This window comes from Manihot esculenta, chromosome 2, assembly GCF_001659605.2.
Source record: "Manihot esculenta cultivar AM560-2 chromosome 2, M.esculenta_v8, whole genome shotgun sequence".
Taxonomy (NCBI): Eukaryota; Viridiplantae; Streptophyta; class Magnoliopsida; order Malpighiales; family Euphorbiaceae; genus Manihot; species Manihot esculenta.
Genome location: NC_035162.2, coordinates 5,497,171 through 5,522,830, shown reverse-complemented (window position 1 = coordinate 5,522,830; position 25,660 = coordinate 5,497,171). Strand labels below are relative to the sequence as shown.

Sequence of the window (25,660 nt, the reverse complement as noted above, 5' to 3'; positions counted from 1 at the left end):
TTCAATGGTAATTTTTTTATTTATTTTAAATCTAGTTTAGTTTAAAAAAATTAATCAAACTTTCTAAGAAATTTAAAAAGTTATCAATAAATAAATTATTTAAAATTATTCTAATTAAATAAGATATTAATTTAATTTAGACGATGCTAAACATGTTGATAAAATTTTGAATTCAAACTTTATGGATGATCAATCAACAAAAACACAAAAAAATTCATCAATAAAATTTATTTATCACATATAGAAAGTACAAAGAGGAAATTACTGCAATTGTGCATAATAATAATAATAAATAAATGGAAAATAGAGGTAGCCATGCCGTAAATCCTGAGACCTTCGCATTCCCAGTTCCCTGATCTGCAAGATCAATGATCTGATGGAGTGTGGAATTTCTTAGATAAGCTTGTCTTTCAGCCTAAACCAACCAAAACGTCAGTACAATCATCATTCATCAGCCACAATTATACTTGATCTTACGAATCAATCAAAAGAATATATATTGAACTATAACAGTAATAACAAAATTCAAATAAATTAAATTCATTCCATATAATTAAAAAGTATTTGCCCTAAAGCTTCTTGCACCTGCAACATGGTAAAGAAACTGATTAATGATCTCAATCGATCAAAGAAAACATAAGAAAATTAAGAATTGAAAAGTGATGGATATAGAGTAGGGAAAGAGTATCGCAGAGAACAGAAGGGAAAGGGAGGAGCTTCTGGAAATCATCGGAATGGGCGACATTGGGAAGAAAACTTGTATACACTTAATTTGATTTTCGACGTAATCTGTTATCGTATTTATGTATATGATTTTTTCCCAAACCGCCCATTCCTACAACTTCCAGTAGCTCTCTATCTCCCTCTCCCCCTTCTCCTTCTTTATTGTTTCTTCTTAGTTCTACAACTTCACCGCAGCGCTATTTATATATCAATCAATCCTGACCCAAAGGACAAACCTAACTTTCAACTTTATGATTTTTTTACTTTTACCTATATACTTTTTCTTTTTAATTTTCCTGCATGCTCCTACACCTGTGGGTTTTTGCTTTCTGGGCCATAATTCTTCTATTGTTTGCGTTGATTGACACCTCCCCCCTTCCTTTTTATAATTCATTGATTTTTGTTCCTGGATAAAAAAGCAAGAAGGGTCTGATGCGAATAATTAATAATCAATTTTTTGCCTCCCATATCTTGAGATCCAGAAAATAAAATATCAGAAAATAAGATTTTAGTGTGAATTTAGATGGAGAGAAAAACTCTTCTACCTTTTATTCCTTTTATTTTATCGTCTGCTACAATATCACATGTTTCTGTCGCTCAGGTTCGTATGTACGAATGTGTCCTCTCTACGCTAGACAACCATTTAATTCTCTCGACGCACATGCGAAAAGGACTGTGAAGTGACTGGACGTACTATCTCTCCTTACGTCACATCACCGAATTAAATTTTTTTCCGCTGGACCTGAGTTCACGGGGACCCAACCTGCCCCATGTATTTGGATCGGAACTTGAGATATTGGATTGATTAGCTTAAGAGGTTTCGTAAACTTTGGACCAACTTTATTTATTTTTTTACTTGATTTTACCTCGAATCGTTAAGATCCAGCAGTCATCACTTTCATTCTAATACAATATAGTCGGTCAGATCATATTTCTTTAATATTTATCTTTTTTTTAATTAAAACTTCATTTATATCTCTATATTATTTAGAATTAATATATTGAATATAAATCACATCATCTTAATTCATGTTTAATCATTATAAATTTTATAAATATAAAAATTTAATAGATATTGATTTTAATTTAAATATTTAATAAATTAATGTCAAATAAAGGAATGTAAATACAAAGAGCGTTGCGTAAAGTAGAAAAATATAAGTTGAGAAATTTATTGGATTAAATAAATCATAGAATTTGTAAGAATGAGGAAAAGGAAGGAAACATTGTAATTGGAAGAAGACAAGGGGTGTAGTGGTAAAAATAAAAATAAAAGGGACTAAATGTGTAATGGAATTAAGGAAGATGAGGTAGGCAAAAGAAAAAAAAGATTCCTGACGCCTGCGTGAGAAATAAGCTTTTTTGACGATTTGGCCAAACACTTTGTCCCCTTCAAAGAATTTCATGCAAAGATGTTTTCACTTTTCTTTTACCTTTTTTGGATTTTGCAAATATTTTTCTCTCTCACGTTCTACATATTTTCAGTTGCTCTACAGCTAGACAGCACATTGTCCCCCCCACCCCCTTTTTCTTTTCAAAAAATAATATTTTTTTATTTTTTTTAAAAAAATATATTATATATGTTTACCTATGCTAATAAAATTGCAATAATTAAAGCTATGTGAAAATTTATAACTTATTTAAAAAATTAAGAATTTTAAATTTGGTGAACTTTAATACTTCATGTATCATGTGACTGAAAGAGGATGATCCATTATTTGCTTATCTTTATCTAATTAAAACAAAACATACTTCAAAATCCTATGGTTATAATGAGAAAAAAAAAGAAAATATATTTCAAAATTAATCTCATGTAAAAGACATGAATACATTTGTTTAATGGATAATCAATCGTAAGATTAATTAGATGATTGGTTGCCATCAGCTACCCTTTTTCCACCATTGATTTCAGCAAGGCCCACAGAGATTATGCTTTTGTAATGGCTAACAGTTAAAACGCAAGACAAAAGGTGGTAATGAATGATAGTACTCGTAAACGAATTAAGATGTAGATCATGAGACTTGTTAAATGTTAAAACTCTCACATCAATTTCAGATGCATTATTGGATTCAGCAGGAGAAGATTGATGTTTTCGTCATGAATTGTTGAGCAATTTCATGATTCTTGATGTTACATAACAACTATCTAAAGTAGGCCGTAAATTCTCACCACGAAATAAGTTCACAAAAGTAAAAATCGGATAAATAGAAAAGGTGATCTATCCCGATGAAAGAAAATCCAGACACACGGACACTCGAATCATTATTAAAACTCGTCATTCCCTCAGCAAGAAGAGCCTCGGCACTATGCTAGCATTAATAAGCACAGTTTAGCGTATTTCCATTACGCCTGTAATTACGGGATCACCTATTTATTAATTGACAATATCTGTTATCAAGTAACTAACCACATTATCGTCGAATTATCGGAAAATTCTATATTCATTTCCACCATCTTATAGTATATAAGGAGAAGAATCACATAAGAAAATGTATGCTATTCTCTAACATAAAAACTCTAAACAATTTATTACATTCTCTTTACTCTTCAAGATACTGACTTAAGCGTCGGATTGGCTGCTGTGGGTACCCACCACCACCTCACTTTCTCTTCCTTGTAAGTTCTAATCAATCAAAGTGCAGCTCCATTTTGGCCATGTTATCAATCTAATATCAGCAACACCATTTGTTTTCGTCCTTTCTAGTCATTTGGGTTGCATCTGGTCTCCCACTCATTTTCTCGAAGAGAAACCTTTCTCTCTCCCTTCACTCTCTAAATAGTTGGTAGTTCATAAGCTACTACTAATATTGCTACCAACGAGGGTGCCATCGTCTCTTCCACTCCTGACAATAAAGAAAATACACCCCCAATGGTTAATGAAGCAAACCTCAATAATTTAAATAATAACAGATACTCCAGTACATCCGAATGCTGCAGGCTACTCTCAAGCAGTATAAGACTCGGGAGGAGGTATCAAACATGGCTCCCAAAAGGAGAGAGGAAGCTTCTGTAGATACTCCAAGGATTCAGATAGAAGCGGTCAAAATGCAACTTAGAGGAAAAGGTCGAGTCCAAAGACAAATTAGACGAAGCTCCAAAAGGCATCGATTGGAAACTAGTACGACTTGTACAAAGGTACCAAAAAGAACAAGAGGAGGACTTTGACCTAGAAGGCGCCTCACCTCTTTTGGAAGAAATCCAGGCAGAAACCTTTTCAACCAAGTTTAAGCTGCCTAGCTTGGACAAGTATGACAAAACGGTAGACCCTAGAAGTCATCTGTCAATCTTCAAGACAACCATGCAGCTTTAAGATATCAACGATTTTGTGTTATGCCGAGTGTTTCCATCAACACTCACAAGTTTGGCTCAGAAATGGCACCAACATCTGAGCCCAGGTTTAATTCAAAACTTTACATAGTTTGCTACGTTATTTAAATTCAGATTTATCACATGCATACTGTAATACCCGGCTAGATTCAGACATCGGAATTCCTACCGTCCGGGGGAGTTCGAGGATGTCAGAGGTCTCTGGAAGGGTAAGAGAAAGTTTTCTAAAATATTTTCAAGTGGTTTTAAAGGTTTAGCGTAGAAAAGGATTGAGTTTTGAAGAGATATGGCCAAGGAGGCATTTTGCCATGTTCGGCCCCCTAAGGTTAAGTTCGGCCGCCTAAAGTTCCCTAGTTTCGGCCCCCGAAGGTTATGTTCGGCCCCCGAAGGTTGCATAGTTTTGCATGCAATTCGGCAGCCGAACCTGAGGCGGTTGCTCATCTATAAGGGCACCGAGTGGCAGAAAAAGGAGGAGGTTTCTTCTCTCCTTCTGACCTAGGTGAGGTCTTGATCTCCTTAAAGTATTTTCATGGTTTTTCTTCACATCTTTCACGGTTGTAATGAGTTTTACCCTTGTTTTGAAGAGTTGTGAGCTTTAAACAAGGTTTTGGAGTTTGAAGCTTTTGAAGCTTGGTTTCTCCATCTCTTTGAGTTTGGATCATCTCAGCCTTTGTTCTTCAAGAGGTAAGTGTTGATCCATGGTTCTTATGATGTTTTTATGAGTTTTGTAAAGGGAAAAGGGAGCTAGGCATGAGTTTGCATGAGATGTGCATCATAGGGTTTATGAATCCTTTATGTTTGCTGTGTGTCTTGTGAGCTTGTTTGTTGGAGTTTAAAGTTATGTGAAGCTCCCTTAGGCTTGTTGAAGTGTTTATGCATGTTTTAGAAGGGTTAAATGCATGTGTTGAGGTCTGAACAGGTGATGGAGGGACTGACAGGCGTCCTTGTGCACGAAACTGAGTTCTGGCTAAACTCAGGTTCGGCCCCCGAAAGTCCAAGTTAGGCCGCCGAACATGCCTGACTTTCGTCTCTGGAGGAGACATTCGGCCGCCGAAAGTGCTGCCGAAGGTGCCCTGTCCAGCCTTCCTTTGCTTGTTTTGCCTGCATGTTTTGTGATGTTTTAGAGGGTTTTTGGAGAGATGTTCATAGTTATGTTAGAGTATGTTTGGTACCTCATTTGAGTCCTCCACTGTAGGATTGGACCCGAGGAACCAAGGTGTTTAGCAGTAGTAGCTGTTTCAGAGGTAGAGGTAGCCCAGAGGTAGCCAAGTAGAGGCTACAGGTGAGTGGAACTAACTGTACTATTTTACATTCCGAAATGACACGAATCTAGCATGATCCATGCATCATAAAATGCCATGTTATGTATTAGGTTGTATTGCATTAGATTCCACGAATATGCTGCATTGCATAAGCTGATATTTGTGTGGATGAATGTTGGATGATCCTTAGCCCTTGATAGAGCACAAATACAGAGTTGTGGCATGAGATAGCCATACCAGGTCGCCCCTGGTTAGTCCAGGTCGCTCCTGGTACTATGAGTGAGACAGCTGGGCTGTCAGATCAGAGCTCAGAGCAGTCCAGGTGAGGCCTAATCGCCCCTGGCACAGTTGGACATGTTATGATATGAGTTACTTCAGAGTAGTCCAGGTGAGGCCTCATCGCCCCTGGCACAGTTGGACATACTATTATGTATGTAGAGGGCTATGGTGACAAGTTCATCCTTGAGATGATATGTTTGTGATGTGATGCATTTCATGAGAGCATGTAATGAATGAACTGTTTTTATTGTTCCTCCTCTCTGGGCTCTAGAGCTCATCCCACTCCCTTGACCCCAGTTTTGCAGGTTCTGAGAGAGCTAGGAGAAGTCAAAGTCAGCAAGAGTACAGAGGACAGTTATGCATGCATGTATGTTGTAATAGGATAGTGGACATGATGTAATTGAAATATTAGTTGTAATGTAATAGATAGATATGTACTGTCATATACTGGATAGACTTATGCTTTCCCTAGTGTCACTGCTATAGTGTGATGTGTGATTCATCCCTTGTACACAATCCTGTTTTACGTTTCTTGATGAGAAATGTGTGAGTTAGGCTTAATGTATGGCTTCGATGAGATACCAGTGGGATGTGTTACAGATTGTGTTAATCCCTGGACCACAGCAGATAGTAGTCCCTGGTACAGGCCCTGAGGGCCATTTCAGATTGACATTTCTGAGTAGCAGTGGTTAAGCCTACAGAGTTTTACAGGATTGTGAGTATTGTTTTATATTATGAATGGGATTTATCAGGTACACAGAGAGTATAGTTGGCTGACTACGGGTCCCGGCGGCCTTAAGCCGATCTGGATCCTAGTGCCAGTGATGGTTCGGACCGTTACTGAGGGGTACCGGTTTTTGGGTCGTTACAGATTGGTATCAGAGCGTAGGGCCTCAAGAGTACGGTGTGTTGGGATAGCCCACATCGGAAAGAGGTCGTGTCTTGTATAGGAGGGAAAGCACAATAAGTTAAGATCATGTCCACTAGGATAGGATGTGGAGTCCTGTCTTGCATGATGATGTGAAATGCCATGATGAGCAACATGTGCTATGAATATGTTTGATCTGTGCTAAGGATTCATGTGTTCTCACATGGATCATGTGATGATATTTTTGTGTGCTGTTGTGCTTTACAGAGGCAGGATGAGAGGAACTCGTCGATCTGGTAGATTGACTGGAGCTCCGCCGGAGGATGAGGACATGGATGCTCACCTCCCCGTTCTGCAAAGGGCAACATCAGATAGTGTAAGCAGAGAAGGTACATCAAGGGACCCTAGAAGGTCTGTTGAGGAGAGTAGAAGGGGAGTTGTCCAGAGTGGTATGTCAGGGCTTATGAGAGAAAGAGAGGAGGATGACCAGAGTAGAGAGGGCGGCTTTGGTATGAGCGGATTAGGAGGAGATATGGGTGAGTCCCAAGGAGGCACTCAGGCCTCGAGATTTGTTCCACCTCAGTATCCACCTTACCAGTGGGGGGCTGAGTACCCGATGAAAGATACAGCAGAGTTTCCTAGGTATCACCCATATCCTACCTTTATGCCCTATCCTCCCTTTTATCCGCCATATCCACCATCATATCCACAGTATACCATGTGTCCACCCTTCTTTTGTTACCCAAGGTCAGTAAACCCTAACCCAGGGCAAGTTACACCTCCTCTACCACCAGTAGAACCAGTAGCCCCAGTCATCCAAACACCTAAGCTTAGTTCACCTGGAGAACGTATGGTGCAGCTGACAGATTATTTACGGTTAGATATTCCCAAGTTTGAGACTGGTGATGACCCTGTTGAGTATCTCAGAACGGTCAAGATAATAACTGATGAGTTGGGAGCCAGTGAGAGTAGAGCCATTCAGATGGCAGGGGTCACCTTGAAATGTGAAAAGGCAAGGGAATGGTTCAACCAGTATGTGAACCCGAGGGTAGAAAGATTATCCTGGGAACAGTTTGCAACAGAGTTTGCCGAAGGGGCTTTTCCAGATAGCGCAAGGAAGAGGTTCCATGATATAGTAGATATGGCACAGAAGAGAGAAGCTAGTGCCAAACTTGCAGGGACAAGTGATGTGAATCTCTCCCCTCTGCACGAGGCTGGTATAGAAAGGAAGAAGGGAGGTAGAGGCCTCAGACGATCAAAGAAGAATAAGTTCTGGAAGCAGATAAAGTCTGGTCTGGGAATAGGTGAGGGTTCGAGTTCTGGTTTGAATACCTCAAAATGTCCGAGGTGCGGTAGGTCGCACAAAGGAGTCTGTTTAGTAGGGACAACAGCATGTTTCAGGTGCGGACAGGAGGGGCACATAGCACGTGAGTGTTCCACCGCGACTTTGATAACACAGTCCCAGCAAACAGTCTCAGACAGAGTGGCTCAGCCAGAAGCTCTAGCCATGGCGCAGGGCAGAGGCAGAAGGAGCGGGATCACTCCTTCTTCCACAGGTTCCCCAGGGGAAGATCCATCAGTACCAGCACGGATCTTCGCTTTGACGCAGCAGGAGGCTGACACATCGGACCTGGCAGTGACAGGTACGTTTCACTTCCATATGTTTTGATGTGTTTGTTCATAGTGACTCTGATGTTTCGCTTTCCTTAGGGCCGTGAGAGCCGTCGAGAGTATGGGTTTGATAACTTCTGGGATTAGAATGTCCTCTTTGGGTCAATAGACTCAAGTGTGATCCGTCAGTGGCAGAGTTAGTCTGCCAATAGAGTTGAGTGCGAGTTTTGAGTAGGTGCCTTCCAGCTGACCTTGTGGTTCTAGAGTGACTGGTTGATGTCATTCTAGGGGTGGATGGACTAGCTACTCATCGTACTACCTTCGATAGCGGAGGCAGATTAGTCAGGCTTAGACCAGGATGGATGGATCACAGGTAATGTGTGAGGGGACAAAGTAGAGCTGCCTAGAAGTTTGCTATCAGCCCTAGAGGCTCTTACGCTGTTTAGGAGAGGTTATCATAGGTTTCTTGCTTGTGTCAGAGAACAGCGTAGTTAGTCAGATTAGAAGGGGAACAGTTGTAGTGCCCACAGCCAGAGACAAGTTATCGATAGGACCCAGACAAGTCATCAAGTGTACCACCCGCTAAACGAAGAGAGTGAGAACGAAGAATGGTAAGGAGAGTGCGAGAGATAGGAAAAGCTAAATGAGGAATAGCGAGATAGTGAACCAGGAAAGATATTCGAGAGTGGTGCTATGAGATGCTTTTTATCCAGGTATAGGGGTGATCTCTCATCTCTGAGTGCAGCCCTCCAGTATAAGAAATCAGTCAAAGAACAGAGTAAGAAAAGAATAAGAGTAAGAAAAAAGTAAGTGTCATAGATCAGAGTAACAAAACAAAAGAAAGAAAAAGAATACGCAAACTAGAATGAAATAGAGAAAGAAACGAGTAAGACTCAGGGTACGTTCAGGAGGAGCTTTCAGTTTACTCTGGGATTCGGTGCTAAATTGAGGCAGAGGAAAGGGTTAGCCTTTTCATTAGTACGTTCCCGAGAGAAGGTCCGTTACCTATAGTTCGGATCTTCACTCTGACTCAGTAGGAAACTATCACATCGAACACAGTGACGTCAGGTATGTTCACTTGTGGATGTTCGGATGTGTATGCTTTGTTTTGAACCCGCGTGTGCCTACTTCCTTGTGACTTAGTGAGCTGTGACGCGAGTGGGTTGAATGACTTCTAGGCTTAGAGTATTTTGCTCTGGGTTAGTGGACCCGAGTATGATCCATCTGAGGCAGAGTCAGTCAGTCAGAGCAGTTTAGCGGTTGGAGTGAGTAGAGACTATCCAGCTGACCTTATGGTTCTAGAGTTGACTAGTTGATGTCATTCTAGGGCGGATTGGCTACTTACTCATTGTACTACTTGTGTCTGTGTCTGTAGAGACAAGGTAAGAGAGTTCAGAGGCTAAGATGGATCAGAGAGAGTCCTTGAAAGGGACAGAGTATAGGTGCCTAGAGATTTGATGTCAGCCCAGTAGGCTCAACGGTACACAGGAAAGGGTATCAGAGGGTTCTAACTCTTGTGAGCGCGTTTAGGAGTCAGATCAGGGAATCAGCCTCAGTGCCCGTTGCTAGCAAGTTCTAAATGTTTTTCCCAGACGAGCTGTCAGGTTTACCATCTGTCAGGGAGTCAGAGTGTGGAATAGAAGTGGTGTCTGGACGCGGAACCATTTCTTTCCTTCTACCCTACAGAATGGCACCTGCAGAGAGAGCCTAGTCAGCATAGGATAGAGAAGCTTGGTAGAGAAAGGTTATATCCGACCTCGTACCTCATCCTGGAATGGTCCAGTGTCAGTATGAGAAACGAAGGATGAAACCTTGAAATTTTGTAACGACTGTGAGTAGTTGCACAAAAGCACTACCAGGACAGGTGTTTCCATGTAAAATGGATGAGCTATAGGACCAGCTAGTAGAAGCTAGTGGTTTTCTAGAAGAGATCTGAGAGTTGGGAACTATATGTCGAAAGTTAGAAAACTGACATCTTGATCATAGTGAAGAGTCTAAACCCGCAATAAGGGGTAAACCTGCTCAGCGACTCTGAGTATACCAGACAGTATCTACTGGGTGAGGCAACTGCGATGTGAGCTGCCCTCAGTCAGAAGTCGCTTATCAGTTGAGCCTATAGAAACAGCTAAGCTAGAGAGCTAGCGAGCTCTCTAGAGATAGTCCAGTGTAGTTAAAAGGGATCAAAAGAGAAGAAGCCAGTATAGTAAAGAAGAAGAAAAGCGGGCAAGGATCAGAGTGCGCAGCAAAATCGTAGAATAGTTTAGAGAAACAGAGAAGCATGCCCGTTATCTACGAAATGTTGTAGATTTTCAGAGAACATGGCATAGAGGTCAAGTTCTGTAAGCTGAGTGCAATTTCAGGGCATGTCTGTTTCATTGTGATGTGTCACAATATAACATCGAAAGTAAGTAGAGAGAGAAAACGTGATAGCCAAGTCATCTAGCATTTCCGTAGAGTTATAAAGCCGAGAAGCATCAAAGAGAAAGGAAGATCCGTAGGCAGATGAAAGATGCAAGTCAGTTGTTGTGTACTGACAGAAGTGATAAGTAAAGAGAAGTAAAGGTTAGTATAACCAGAAGAGTGTGAATAAGCTGAGAAAAGGCAAAGAAAAGAAAAGTTAGTAGCCAGATGAAAGAGTCAGGTCGTTTGTGTACAAGCAAGAGTGGTAAACACTCAGTGTAGACACAGCTTAAGCAGTGAAGGGTCAGCAAAGTCAGACAGTATAGCCAACCCGGGAGTTTTACTCCAGGGGTATCTGTGTCTCTTTGTAGAGATCGATGGTAGGCTTTCTTCTTGTTTCCCTGTATGTTTATTGTTGTTGTTTTAACATTCGAGGACGAATGTTTTTAAAGGAGGGAAAAATGTAATACCCGGCTAGATTCAGACATCGGAATTCCTACCGTCCGGGGGAGTTCGAGGATGTCAGAGGTCTCTGGAAGGGTAAGAGAAAGTTTTCTAAAATATTTTCAAGTGGTTTTAAAGGTTTAGCGTAGAAAAGGATTGAGTTTTGAAGAGATATGGCCAAGGAGGCATTTTGCCATGTTCGGCCCCCTAAGGTTAAGTTCGGCCGCCTAAAGTTCCCTAGTTTCGGCCCCCGAAGGTTATGTTCGGCCCTCGAAGGTTGCATAGTTTTGCATGCAATTCGGCAGCCGAACCTGAGGCGGTTGCTCATCTATAAGGGCACCGAGTGGCAGAAAAAGGAGGAGGTTTCTTCTCTCCTTCTGACCTAGGTGAGGTCTTGATCTCCTTAAAGTATTTTCATGGTTTTTCTTCACATCTTTCACGGTTGTAATGAGTTTTACCCTTGTTTTGAAGAGTTGTGAGCTTTAAACAAGGTTTTGGAGTTTGAAGCTTTTGAAGCTTGGTTTCTCCATCTCTTTGAGTTTGGATCATCTCAGCCTTTGTTCTTCAAGAGGTAAGTGTTGATCCATGGTTCTTATGATGTTTTTATGAGTTTTGTAAAGGGAAAAGGGAGCTAGGCATGAGTTTGCATGAGATGTGCATCATAGGGTTTATGAATCCTTTATGTTTGCTGTGTGTCTTGTGAGCTTGTTTGTTGGAGTTTAAAGTTATGTGAAGCTCCCTTAGGCTTGTTGAAGTGTTTATGCATGTTTTAGAAGGGTTAAATGCATGTGTTGAGGTCTGAACAGGTGATGGAGGGACTGACAGGCGTCCTTGTGCACGAAACTGAGTTCTGGCTAAACTCAGGTTCGGCCCCCGAAAGTCCAAGTTAGGCCGCCGAACATGCCTGACTTTCGTCTCTGGAGGAGACATTCGGCCGCCGAAAGTGCTGCCGAAGGTGCCCTGTCCAGCCTTCCTTTGCTTGTTTTGCCTGCATGTTTTGTGATGTTTTAGAGGGTTTTTGGAGAGATGTTCATAGTTATGTTAGAGTATGTTTGGTACCTCATTTGAGTCCTCCACTGTAGGATTGGACCCGAGGAACCAAGGTGTTTAGCAGTAGTAGCTGTTTCAGAGGTAGAGGTAGCCCAGAGGTAGCCAAGTAGAGGCTACAGGTGAGTGGAACTAACTGTACTATTTTACATTCCGAAATGACACGAATCTAGCATGATCCATGCATCATAAAATGCCATGTTATGTATTAGGTTGTATTGCATTAGATTCCACGAATATGCTGCATTGCATAAGCTGATATTTGTGTGGATGAATGTTGGATGATCCTTAGCCCTTGATAGAGCACAAATACAGAGTTGTGGCATGAGATAGCCATACCAGGTCGCCCCTGGTTAGTCCAGGTCGCTCCTGGTACTATGAGTGAGACAGCTGGGCTGTCAGATCAGAGCTCAGAGCAGTCCAGGTGAGGCCTAATCGCCCCTGGCACAGTTGGACATGTTATGATATGAGTTACTTCAGAGTAGTCCAGGTGAGGCCTCATCGCCCCTGGCACAGTTGGACATACTATTATGTATGTAGAGGGCTATGGTGACAAGTTCATCCTTGAGATGATATGTTTGTGATGTGATGCATTTCATGAGAGCATGTAATGAATGAACTGTTTTTATTGTTCCTCCTCTCTGGGCTCTAGAGCTCATCCCACTCCCTTGACCCCAGTTTTGCAGGTTCTGAGAGAGCTAGGAGAAGTCAAAGTCAGCAAGAGTACAGAGGACAGTTATGCATGCATGTATGTTGTAATAGGATAGTGGACATGATGTAATTGAAATATTAGTTGTAATGTAATAGATAGATATGTACTGTCATATACTGGATAGACTTATGCTTTCCCTAGTGTCACTGCTATAGTGTGATGTGTGATTCATCCCTTGTACACAATCCTGTTTTACGTTTCTTGATGAGAAATGTGTGAGTTAGGCTTAATGTATGGCTTCGATGAGATACCAGTGGGATGTGTTACAGATTGTGTTAATCCCTGGACCACATCAGATAGTAGTCCCTGGTACAGGCCCTGAGGGCCATTTCAGATTGACATTTCTGAGTAGCAGTGGTTAAGCCTACAGAGTTTTACAGGATTGTGAGTATTGTTTTATATTATGAATGGGATTTATCAGGTACACAGAGAGTATAGTTGGCTGACTACGGGTCCCGGCGGCCTTAAGCCGATCTGGATCCTAGTGCCAGTGATGGTTCGGACCGTTACTGAGGGGTACCGGTTTTCGGGTCGTTACACATACCTCCCAAGAAACTCTCCTCTGACTTTCAGAAAATTTGTTAAGAAGAGGGCGAGTCTTTAAGGAGTTTTATTTCACGGTTCAATGCTAAAACCATATAGGTGAAAGAGTTAAATCACGAGATAGTGTAAAGCACTGAAAAAGGGAATATACAACGTCAAATTTATAGATTCCTTAATTAAAAAGCCAGCGACGTATCAATAGTTGATAGACAAGGCTCAAAAGTATATCAGGTTGGGCGATGAAATCCAAGCATTGAAAGAGGACAAGTGGGCGAACCAAAACATAGTCAAAAGCCTGAGAAGCGAGGACATGAAGGAGATCACATGAGTTATCTCATATCTCGAAGGAGGGATGATCAAAGTAAGTGTAAAAATTATACTCCGTTGGATAATTTATTGACTCATATTTTAATGTAGATTAGGAAAAATGATTCAAAAATTGGTGGCTACCCAAACTCAACTCCGAGAAAGCAGAGAAACAAGACAGGACTAAGTACTATCATTTCTATGAAGATCATGGTCATACGACAGAAGAATATCGACAACTAAAGGATGAGATCGAGAGGTTGGTAAATGACGACACTCTTTGAAAATTCACAAGGAAGAGCAAGAAAGACAAGAGACCTGAACTCGAGGAAATAACTCTTGAAATCACCCCCAGATAGAGAGCCTGTGCGGGTCATACATGTCATAGCGGAAGGACCAGGAGATGATAAGAGAAAATAAAAAGACTACAAATGTAATTGCCAATTCGGTAAGTTGAAAAAGATCTCTTAAAAAGTCCCAGAGTTCATTCATTTCAAAGTTCTATAAGCTAGTCAAGTGGGAGAGCCAATTGATTCCCCACTCCCGGTAGATTCGTAACATAAGGGAATTTTTTCAATAATAAAGTTAACGAGGTATTTTCACATATTGTATTCTTAAAATTAAGGAGACAAGAAGAGGCCACAAGGCAGGTTTCACCAGACCAGGTCATAAGGCGGGTTCCGCTAGACTATCCCGGTGTTGGTCCCACTTAACAAGGCCACAAAGTTGGTTTTGCTAGGCCGGGTCACAAGAGGGATTTCGCCAGACCATCTGAGCATTGGTCCCACTAAACAAGATTACAAAGGTAGGTTCCGCCAAATCGTTTAGGTATTGGTCCCACTAAATAAGACCATAACGCGAGTTCCGCTAGGTCAGGACTAGTCAATCATAAAAAGATGATGGGCGAGTCTCACGTACTAATCTCCTATGGAAAATCCAAAGGCACGCCCAAGGTCCTAAGGCGAGTATAAGACAAGCCAAAAGAACAGGCAAGGACCCCAATAATCGAGGGCTTTTTACCAGGCTACGAGGCTGGTATATGTTAGGATACATATCCGAGTATTACCTTCTTTATTCAAAGATTTTCCAAATTATTTATGGACGGATTTTAACCCCTAACAATTCCTTAGAAGAAATGTGTTTAAAGTCCTAATTGAGGGCTGTGAATGAGCACAAGGCATAAGGATGCTCATTAAAAATAACGAGATATGAGAAAATAATTTTATTAATTATAAAATATTACATAGGAGGAGAATTATCTTCAGGTTCTTCTCGAGTCTCCATTACATCAATATTTTCTACATCTGCTACGTTATCAGGAGAGACCCAGTCGTTGGGAGTGTCTTTAGCATGCTCCCCCTCCTCTTCAATCTCATCATCCTCCTCCTCAGGGAAGATGTTGTCTATCCATGAAAAATCTTCAGAAGGAAACCGCTTTACCAACTCCTTTTTTACCGAATCTTGACCTTATACAAATATCTTCCCACCTTAGACCACCGTCTCTTGCAGCTCTACCTCGAGCTCAGCAACCCTGGAAGAAGCAGCCCGAGCCCCTTCAACTTGAGCCTGAATAGCTCCTTCACTTGGCGATGTAACAAGGCCACCTAATCCTCTACAGATTTTGCCCAATTCTCAAGGCCCAGCTTGGTAGCATTGGCCTCATTGAGATTAGCCTAGAGCTTATCCATGAAGTCCAATTCTTCTTCATGGGACCCTCGACCTCATCAACTCGAGCCTTTAGCCTCGAGCTTTCCTCAGCCAGGAGCCTCCTGTCTGTCTCTTTTGCGCCAAACTCTTGCCTCAAGCTTTGTGGTGCTCCTTAGCCACAAAGGCGCAAAGGGCACCCTTCAGGGCAGAGTGGATAGTATTATCAAAAAGCTCATCTATCTCGAGCTCATTTAAACGGTGGTGATCTGCAGGTTTCAAGGTGCTTTTGATTAATAGGAGACCTAAGGTAGGATTATCGAGGAGGGAAGGTGCCCAGGTTAGCGCCAATGCCAGGCATTGGATGCTCAGAGGCCAGGAAGATTCAACCCCTAAGCTCGCAGGAGTAGTGCCAAATGTGGTGGGGGCAGTAGGAGGAAGCTCAAAAGCTAGGATAGAAGCAGAAGCGCCCAGCGCAAAAGAATCAGGCTGAAGGAAAGCTGATTCTTCTACCACAGGTAGGGGTGGGGGAGGAAGAAGCATGAACACCTTTTTCGTATTGTGAGTGCACTTAGCAAGGGGACTGGCAGCCCCAATAATAGTCTTGCCTTTACCTTTGCGAGCAACATGCACCACTTTGGCAAATTTTCTTCTAGATTCAGCCATATCTACAAAAAGAGAAAAGTAAATAAGCAAGACCGTTCAAAATTTAAAAAAGGCAGAAAGAGAAGTATCCTGATTTCCAGCCAAAGAGGTGCCTTCCCCAAAGCTGGGAAAGCTTGGTTGTTGAGGACCTCAAGTCTAGCTTGCTTACAGATAGCTCTACCAAGAAAAAATGGCATTCCTCACCGCCTGGGTGATGTCAATTTTCTTTAGGGATGTTGCCCTCATTAAAAGAAAGGCCAAGGCCTTGTTCTCCTCCCTCCTCGGATGGACCCCATCTTTCTTCAATTTCACCCAATAGTGCCAGCTTGTTTGAAAGCGCCCGAAATCCCCCAGCGTTTAATGATGAAGGATAAAAAATTTATTTTTCTACCGCTTCAAGGAGGAAGGCATCCATCAAACAAGATCAAGTGCTTTCAACTGCTAAAGTACCAAAACACTTCATTTTTTCAAGTACCCAACTAGTATATCTGGGAGAAAAGCGCTACACTCATATTAATATGATTATTGAGACGGACGAACCAAATAGCTACCAAGATTCTCCAGCTATTATGATGCAGCTGAGCAACTAAAAACTTGTGGAATCGTAGGACGTCCACAAAAAAAAGGTCTAAAGGGAATCGAAGACCTGCCTTCAATTGCTCCTAAAAAATAATAGTAGTATCCTTTGCAAGAATCAAGTCACTTGCATGGATGCAAGGAGAAGGGGCAAAGACATAGAAAACTTCTTAAGGAATCTTATGGGTATCATAAAGACGGTCCACGTCACCCTCCGAGCGGACAGATGAAGTATCACTAATTAAGCCACTTTTATTTTTCAGAGCCTCCCTCAACGGAACAATAGGGGGCCGAGGTGTGGATGGGGCCGAGGCAGAACCTGCGCTAGGAGAAAAAGAAGTATTCCTATTCATATTGAAAAGAAAAAAGAAGCAAAAATTACTGAAAAGAGTATGAGCAGAAAATAAATCGCAAATAGTTCTCTAAAAGCAAAGGACCATAGGAGGTAGCAAAAGTGATTCTGGGGAAAAAGAAGGACCTTTATAAGACAATTTTTGACAGCAGGCTTTAAATGCGGTACGATAAGCAGAGCAGTCATCAGTGATGGGCTAGATAGGTGAAACGGCACGAGTGGCAAAAAGTCAATCTTAGTAGGCCACGTACCCCAGGACTCGAGAATAGCGAGCTCCTTCGAATCTAAAGAATTGAAGACTAGCGAGAGACCTTTGATGTTACATAACAACTACCCAAAGTAATCCGTGAGCTGTCACCACGAGATAGGCCTACGAAGCAAAGACCGGATAAGTAGGAAAGGCAGTCCATCCTAAGAAAGGAAGATCCGGACACACTGACACTTGGATTATTATCAAGACTCGCCCTTTCTTCAATAAGAAGAGTCTCGACACTAAGTTACCATTAGTAAGCATAGCCCAACATATCTCTATTATGCCTGTAATTACGGGATCACTCATCAATTAATTGGTGATATTCCTTATCAAGCAATTGGCCACATATTCAGATTATTAGAAAATTTTATATTCATTTCTACCCTCTTATAATATAGAAGGATAAGAATCACAGAGAAAAATGTACGCTATTTTCTAACACAAAAACTCTAAGTAATTCATCACATTCTCTTTACTTTTCAAGATATTGATTTGAATATCGGAGTGGCTGTTGTGGACGCCCACAATCACCTTACCTTTTCTTCCTTGCAAGTTCTAATCAATCACAATACAGTTTCATTTCGGTCACATCATCAATCTAGTTCCAATAACATCAATTCGTGGATGCATAAACTTAAAACATTTAAAAGAACAACAAATTCAAACATTAAGTTTCTTTTTAAGGGGTGATGGTTACAAGGAAGCAAGGAAGAAGACATATTGGCATGAAGTTGAGGAGATGTGGTTGAAGAAAGAGTGAACTCAATTGACTAATTCAAATCCATGGATAGATACATATGCCCTTTTTGCCTTAATTTATTCTTTTTAAATAATTCTTGTTTTAATGTCAAAACACAGTCCTTTAATATAAAGGTGTAGAAATAGGGCACAGGAAGGATTTTCTAACTGGTGACTTATTTAGAGATACTAAATTATATTTTGTATTTTTATTTTCATATTTAAATAGAATGATTTCATAATATTATGATATCAAATATTTTTTTTCTCAATAACATTTTATGAATTAAGTTTTAATATAGAATGTCACACACATATATATATGCTTGATTTGCTATATTATAAACTAATTGAGAGACTCTTTTTTTACATTAATTTTATAAATAATAGAACACTAAAATTAAATTGATAACCTCTTATTATTAAACAAAATGGTGATCATTACTAAGCCATTTTACCTAAATATATGACAACACAAAAGTTAGAATGGAAACTTTACAAAATTGGTAGGTAGTATTAGGATCATATATGCTTAATATAATAATAAATGTATCTATTAACTTAAGTAAAGTTTTATATCGAACTTTTTTTGAAGATTAATATAGAATTTAGATGTGAAACCTTTACGGTTCTCAATCAAATTTTTTGGCCATAGATGATTAGATTTTTATTGGAAGGCCCTGGGGTATCAAAAAACAAAGCAATTAAATAAGATCAGCAGGCATATCTACCAACCAATTAGGAGGAAGCTACTGGCTATAAATTAGCTGCTGAATTTGCAGATCTTCTGATCTTGTGACCAAAGAAAGGACAGCCTGAATCGATATCACAGTTGCGAAGAATAAAATTGTGTATATTTATCCTTAAGAGCTTCACTATGTAAACAGTTTGGCATTAGTTGAAAATAAGTAGCAAAAGAATCCGACCTTCTCACACCGCCTACAGATAGGCCCAAATTGTAGAGTTTTAATGTTTTTTTGTTTATTTATTTATTTTGGATTTATACATTAATTTATATATGAATCAAATATTTTATTTGAAAATATAAAATAATTTGAATTTTAAAAAATAAAATAAATATAAAAATAATATTATTGTTTAAAATTTTAAACTCAATTAATTGCACAAATTAATAGTTAATGCTTTATATATATATATATAGACGCACGTAATGAATGAATTTAATTTTGATTCCCAATTAATAACAGAAGTTACTATGAGATGTTGTATAAGTTGTTGGAGTGATTTTCCATCCTCTTTCTTTTTTCAGCAATTAAAATCATGCTTACTTATATTTGATCTACTATAAATTTAACAATCAATGAGGTTTAATATATAAAATTTGAGTGCATTGGGAATCACATATAGTTAAATACTATATAAAAGCATACATCAACATTCCTTTTACGTGTGAAATTACATGGAACTTAAAAGGAACACTCATAGGTTATACATAGGACCAAGTGCCTGCTCCCATCATCAGGCATCAGCATCACACAGTTCACAATTGAAATTGCAACAATACAAAGATGATCTAATTTGATGACCGTGTATGTGTCTGTATGTGTGTGGTGTGTGTGAGAGAGAGTTTTGGAAGGGAGAGCATAACTAACTTGGAATGAAGGTTGCGTAGCATTGCACAACAAAATATCATCATCACAGGCTTGAAGTTTGGTCTAGTAGTTTTGGTTGGTTGTTCATGGCCCTATCCCAACCAGCTTCACAACAGAATTTACAAGTATTTCCTACAACAACCAAGAATATCCAATTCTCTAACTAACGACTATAACCTCTCATACAAAAAGTTTTATTAACTGACCTTATTATCCCCAATTTTACTAATTATTGTATTTCCTTGATATATTTTATTAGTACTCCTCATTTATCAGTTCTCATCTCTCTTCTACGCCATTTTTTTTATCAGTTATATATTGATTATACATATCCCATTAGCATTTACTTAATCTTTACATTTCCCTTTCCCCATCAAGAAAAACAGATCAATGTGGGCCCATTAGCCTCTCCTGCTCACTAAGAGAGTGGCGAAAGTGGCACCTATGACCATAGGGACATGCTTCACCGGCAAGAACCATCCTGCAGACTTGAGTTTTGTACCTGGGGTGCCTTATAACGGGACGCAGCTCTGTAATCCCGTGAGCGAATTGGCAATGATCACCGTAAGGGCACGTACCAGTCTCCTGCCATTTGTTGCACAGCTCTGTCTTCCACATCCCTTGATTGTACACATCTAACTCCACGGCTGCGTTCTCCCTTTTCACTCCTCCTGGCACGCACACTCGCTGATGCAACTGCGTATGTACATGGTAATCAAAACCTTGTTATCCAAGGTATTGGTGGAATGACAAGAGTAGATTATAGAGCCATTAAAAAATTGGTATTGGCTATCTTCTGATATGCAATTGCGGAGAACCTATAGGCGAACTTAACAAGCCGGACTATAGATTTTTAGGGTAATCATAACTGAGGGTATGTACAGTTTAATACGGTGCGATAGCAACTGCCAGGGCTGAACAGGAAGAACCGGACGGCATTATAAGGAAAAAGAAGCCTAGTGATACTGTAACCGAGAGAAAGGAAATATTTAACTCACCGATCCAGAGACAAATTGATCGAAATGACTCGGAACCCGTTGCCGAGCTGAAGTGCTACTCTGACCGCCATTGCTTGCAGCGGCTCGATTCATTTTCAGATAACCACTAGACCGGACAGAAATGCTCTTCGGCAACGAGACTCGCTCTGTATTCCCGTCGAACCGGTTCGGTTCAACCATCTCGCGGCTGCTAAAGCGGCTTTGAATCGCAGCCTTGGAAGATAGACTGAGAAGCTTAACAAGCTCATTATTGGCGTATCTGAGATTGGTATTCTCTTGGCGAAGCGAGTCAATATCTTTGGTTAAAAGTTGGAGGCGAGCAAGAGAGAGATCGTAATGGTCGCAAAGCTCTTGATACTCCAAAATAAGACGCGCCTGGTGAAGGCGGTTCTCAGTATCGAAATCATCAATAGTAGCGGCGGAGGACGGGGAAGAGGTGGAAGAGGTTAGTGAAAACGAGAGAGAAGGAAGCGGAGATGGTTTTGGCGGCAAAATGGAGTGATACAATGTGGTGAAATTGGAAGCAAACTGTCGAGTACCAAGATGATCAGACGGTGGAGAAGACGCAATAGGCGGGGATTTGCATGGCGGGAAGATGGCTTTTGAATCCGATGGCGGAGACACACTTTTCTCCATTAGAAAGTACACCTGCAGCAGACCAGATCGATGAACCAAATAAGCGAAAGAGATCTAAAAACGTCGACGCATAGTGAGTGTCTGTGTTGATAGAGAGAGAGATCTATATATACGAGAGTATATGTGCGTGTTTTTCAAATTAGAAGGTTTGGGAGTGCTATCAAGAGTGGTTTAAAGCATGATTTTGAAGTTATATTTGAAGGAAGGTTTGATGATTGGCTGTTAATCGTAAAAAGAGAGTTGCTTCCTTATCACTACTTTAACTAACTGTGGCCCTTCTCCTCTTTCATTCAAAAACATACTAAATTGCGTAATGTCATTGCTTATATAATTAACCAACCATCTCTTTCTCATACCCATTTTTTCCCCTTTTATTTTTCGAAGTGTTAGGTGACAGTGACACCAAACTAAAGAGAGCTGATCGGATTTTCAAATCACCCTTGAAGGCTGATTAAGAAGACAGTGAAGAAATTATATATATGCTTGTGTTTGTGTCGTAATAACTAGGGTTCTAAATTTCGCCCAAAAAAAAGAAAACCTAGGGTTCTAAATTTTGCTTATACAATTGAAGACTTGAAGCTGATGTTATGGGTCCTATAGTTGGGCTCAGCCGGTTTTAAATTGCTGGCCTTTGAACCCACATGTTGGGTTTCTAAACCTAACTCCGAAACCTTGCTGGTAAACTCCGCCTCCGAATTATCTTTATGCCCCCGTGTTGGCTTTTTGTTATTGATCCAATCATTTAGTAATTGTCTCAGCTTTTTAATATAAAATATCTGAAAAACTCGTAAATGAAAATTAAAAAAAATCAATTCCTTTAATTATTAAAGGGCAAGGCTTTTTTATTTTTAACTTTTTTTTAAAAAATATAATATGTTTATAACGAAACAAGCATGTTCAGTACTTAATTAGTTACTCAGTGAAAATTCAATGCATAAATAATTATCAGAATTATCAAAAATTCCATCTATTATTCTTCATTTGAAATTAAAAAAAAAAATTCACAAAAATTTAATTAATTAATTTTTTTAACAATTCTATTGTGTTGGTATGAAAAAATTTAATTTTTGAAAAATTAAAATCATGAATAATTTTTTAAAAATTCAAATATTTATATGAATTTTGAGATTCAATATAAGCTTTTCGATTCTAATAATTTAGTGTAAGTTAACCAAATAATTTTAACAAATCGACTTCAGTTCAAAAAAAAAAAAAACAAATCGACTAAATTGATACATCTAAAATATATGTAAAAAAATTATTTCATTCGTTGAAATATTATTCATTTGTTTTATTTTTTTATTTTCTTTTATCATCCTTACACAAATTCTTTCTCCTTTTTATATATATATATATAATTTTTATTATCCATTAAAGTCAATTTTTGATAATTTCGATTTCTAATTGACTATAATTTATCAATTTTTTTTAAAAAAAATTGGTATTAGATCACAAAATACGTAAAAAATGTTGTTGGGTATGAGATTGACATTGGCCAAGGTTAAATCACCAGCAGGGATATGGGTCGAGTGTTATGACGGCAGTCGGAAGGAAGTTTCGAGATTTCTCAAGCTAACCTTGATTTCGGTCGGAGGATAGTTTCCTTTCGTTTTGTTTTTATTTCTTTGTTTCCTAAATAATTAAAAATAAATAAACTATAAATTAAATTCCAGCTAACTAATTTCTTTTCTGAATACACTTCAGTTGACAAAAAAAAAATTATTACAAGGAATAAGAAGCATACAAGGCATCCCAACCTTCAATTGGATGATTCAAGAGCAATCAATCCCTAATTGAAGGAATTAAAATCCTAAAAATTATGAAGGCAAAATAAGATGACAGCTCTACAGTCTACACAGGGATAATCAAATCCCAAACCTCACTTAGTTGCCTTCAAGGCCTTATAGATCTCATAAACCAGCCTCGCTTCAAATTCTTCATTAGAATAAGAAGCAGCAATAGCAGCCTGCCTAGCTTTTGGAATTCGTTTATTTCCAAACACTTTATCATCATTCAAGAAACCGACACTCCCTGCTAAGTTAAGCATCATATCAACATAAGCATTCTTTACCTTCCTCACAAGCTTCAATGGAGAAGCAGCTGCGATCTTTAATATTTTCAGCTTCGGTCTGATCTTCCAAGCAGATCTACGTGGCCTACCACCTCCAAATCTCACCATTTTCGTATTCTTTCGGCCAGTTAGTCCGCCATCGAGCTTCTGGTATCGCTTTCTTCTCCAGTATCTCCTCCAGTTGCCAGTAAACGGTGTAGACATGAGGTCCATGTCCAGTGAGAGAGAGAAAAAGAGGAGTTGAGTTGGAGAGTTGAAAAGAAGAAGCTTATTTTTCAGATGAAGAGCTGATCAATCAATGATGTGGTGGCAGGTTTATATACCTTCACGAGGGCATTGAACTATGGAAGCGAATAATAGCCACACAGAGCCGGGTCAACAAAAGCCTGTTGGGCCATGTAATTCAAATATTTGGAACTTGGTCAGATCTTATCAAATTTATTTGTTTGACTTTTTATGCTAAAAAAAAAATCATTACATCATGTTATTAATTATTAGATTAAAATAAAATCCTTAGCAAATCACCTAGTATTATTTAATTAGCATTTGGTTTTGTAGATGTTTGACCATATGCAGCATACGGGCCCCGACTCGAACTTGCCGCTAGACCGGTGAATAGTTCGGGTTGAGTTTGAGATTACGTTGAAATTGATTCAGTTTTAATTTAAAATTTAAAATTAATTTAAATTGCAAATTTATTTAAATCTTCAATTTCAATGGCCAAATTTAATTATCATGATTCGAAAGCAGATCAAATCAGACGCTTGCCAGATCTATTTGTAAGGAAAATGCTCTATTAAGATTAAAATTTTCAACAGCTAAAAGTTTAGAAGAAAAAAAAAAAAAGGAAAGGTTATTTATTAAGTTGAGTAGGGATAAAGCAATAATTCTGGCTTGGCAAGCAATTTAAAGAAATGAAATAGTCAAAATCGACAAATAACAAAGGCATTAGCAGAAAGCAACGTCAAGCCAACTCCCTGATTAAAGAACTAATATAAATGGTTTCTAGTTTTGTGGAATCAGGGATCGTTCGGCTGAGGATGTTATCACACACTAATTAAATATTTATTTTTTTAATGTGGAAATTAAATTAAATATTTAATTAAGGGAAGAAGCCAGAAGGGCAGGGGAATTTTTAATATCACATGAAACAAACGAATGCAATACGTGCGCTGGCACGCAATTTTAAAAATAATCCTCCAAAAACGAATTAATCGAGTGCTTAATTAAATATTATTTTATTCATTTTTCTTCATTGTAACTCTACCGATCCAGTGATATGTGGTCGGATCCGGGCCCATGGTCGAGATTCCAATAATTCAGACCCGAATTGAAATTATTCGCTGCTGCTTCAATATCTTGCTCTTGTCTACTTGACACAGGCACAGCGATTAATGAATAATCTTATCCTTTTCCTCATCTTGCATCCATGAAGACCAAATCTAAACACGGTAACACGGAGGATTCAACCCTCATTTGGAACTGGAAAGCGAACGACTTCACTAACAAGAAGAAGAACCGTGGAAAGCAATTTCCTGTAACTGAATTCCTCCAAGATAACTACCGGAAGATGGAGGAAACAGTGTTAGGTCCCGGAGTTGGTACAGGGATTGGATGTGGCGTTGGGGCGGGCTTCGGTTTGGTTGGTGGTATCGGTTATGGTGGCTGGCCGTGGAACCATCTCAAGCTGGTGTTTGGGGTGGGCATGGGCTGCGGTATTGGAATCGGGTTCGGGTATGGGCGTGGACTTGGCTATGGTCGTAGCTGGGATTCCTTGCGTTCTCAATTGGATAAGAGGAAGTCAGCTTCTGGCAACAAAGGAACTTGGCGAGGTAACATCAATTGCCGATTTTTCGTTTATTGGTTGTCACTTTTAATTTTTTGTTATTTGGCTGTCATGGGATTGAATCTTTTGACAATTTAATTCTGAAAACCATTCGAATTTGGATCAGTGCTGGGATATAAGGATTTCATTTCTCCTTAAATCTTTTTAGAACATGGGAGAATACATAACTAGGAAGCTTTACTGGACTTTATATTGCCACCATTCCTTCAGATTCCCTCATCTAATTCTTTGCATCTTTGCTCTTCATTTTAAGGATTTCAATAGCATCATTCTTTGAAGAAGTATTCTTTTTGAGGAAGAACACCAGACATCGTAGGGTACTGCAAAAGAGGCGGCATTGGTTACATAAGCGAAGGAAAGTAGCTCAACCAGGGAGTAACATTGTTCAACATCTCCCAAGAGCATAGGTATATAATCTATTCAGTTTAGGAAATTGAGAATCATTACTTAGTGCGGCTTCAGATGATCAGATTGAATTTGGTGTTAGTCAACGTTGTTAGCGGCTAGCTCCCCTAAAAATATGGATTGAATGGAAGACTCTTAACAGTGGCTGGGCAGTTGAATAGATTGTTGCCCGGTTGAATGTTCATTGCCATTGTTCCTATGTTTGTAGGCCTGCAAATTTATCACCAATGCATTGAGTTTTTGAAATGATTCCATTTTGACTTGGATTTGTTTGCTTCACAGTTTATGTTTCTTTGATTATGGTTTTGCAATTTAGAGTCTAGCATACCCACAAGTAGCTTCAGTTCATCCTCTTGAGTA

The 25,660-nt window shown here is 39.4% G+C and overlaps 3 protein-coding genes and 1 long non-coding RNA gene across 4 annotated transcripts; 1 reads left to right on the top strand and 3 right to left on the bottom strand.

Moving 5' to 3' along the window:
* Nucleotides 1-213: 213 nt before the first annotated feature.
* On the bottom strand, nucleotides 214-1,046 carry LOC110609687. The gene is made up of 2 exons (XR_002487074.2): nucleotides 586-1,046; nucleotides 214-415 (listed from the first exon to the last, which is right to left on the bottom strand). It is a non-coding gene; the product is annotated as an uncharacterized LOC110609687 (long non-coding RNA).
* Nucleotides 1,047-19,104: 18,058 nt separating this feature from the next.
* Nucleotides 19,105-21,262, bottom strand: LOC110608756 (zinc finger CCCH domain-containing protein 14). The gene is made up of 2 exons (XM_021748045.2): nucleotides 20,343-21,262; nucleotides 19,105-20,040 (listed from the first exon to the last, which is right to left on the bottom strand). The coding sequence occupies exons 1-2, from the start codon at nucleotides 20,976-20,978 to the stop codon at nucleotides 19,732-19,734; spliced, it is 945 nt and encodes a 314-aa protein (XP_021603737.1). The 5' UTR covers nucleotides 20,979-21,262; the 3' UTR covers nucleotides 19,105-19,731.
* A 1,425-nt stretch (nucleotides 21,263-22,687) lies between these two features.
* On the bottom strand, nucleotides 22,688-23,404 carry LOC110609647. Its single transcript, XM_021749395.2, has one exon. The coding sequence runs from the start codon at nucleotides 23,260-23,262 to the stop codon at nucleotides 22,858-22,860; it is 405 nt and encodes a 134-aa protein (XP_021605087.1). The 5' UTR covers nucleotides 23,263-23,404; the 3' UTR covers nucleotides 22,688-22,857.
* An 862-nt stretch (nucleotides 23,405-24,266) lies between these two features.
* On the top strand, nucleotides 24,267-25,580 carry LOC110608730 (fibroin heavy chain). Its single transcript, XM_021748013.2, has 2 exons — nucleotides 24,267-24,881; nucleotides 25,149-25,580. The coding sequence occupies exons 1-2, from the start codon at nucleotides 24,479-24,481 to the stop codon at nucleotides 25,157-25,159; spliced, it is 414 nt and encodes a 137-aa protein (XP_021603705.1). The 5' UTR covers nucleotides 24,267-24,478; the 3' UTR covers nucleotides 25,160-25,580.
* The last annotated feature ends 80 nt before the right edge of the window (nucleotides 25,581-25,660 follow it).

Coding starts and splice junctions, on each gene's coding strand:
- LOC110608756 (XM_021748045.2), bottom strand. CDS start 20,978: ATGGAGAAAAGTGTGTCTCCGCCATCGGATTCAAAAGCCATCTTCCCG. Junction 20,041..20,342: donor ATCAATTTGTCTCTGGATCG/GTGAGTTAAATA, acceptor GTACATACGCAG/TTGCATCAGCGAGTGTGCGT.
- LOC110609647 (XM_021749395.2), bottom strand. CDS start 23,262: ATGGACCTCATGTCTACACCGTTTACTGGCAACTGGAGGAGATACTGG.
- LOC110608730 (XM_021748013.2), top strand. CDS start 24,479: ATGAAGACCAAATCTAAACACGGTAACACGGAGGATTCAACCCTCATT.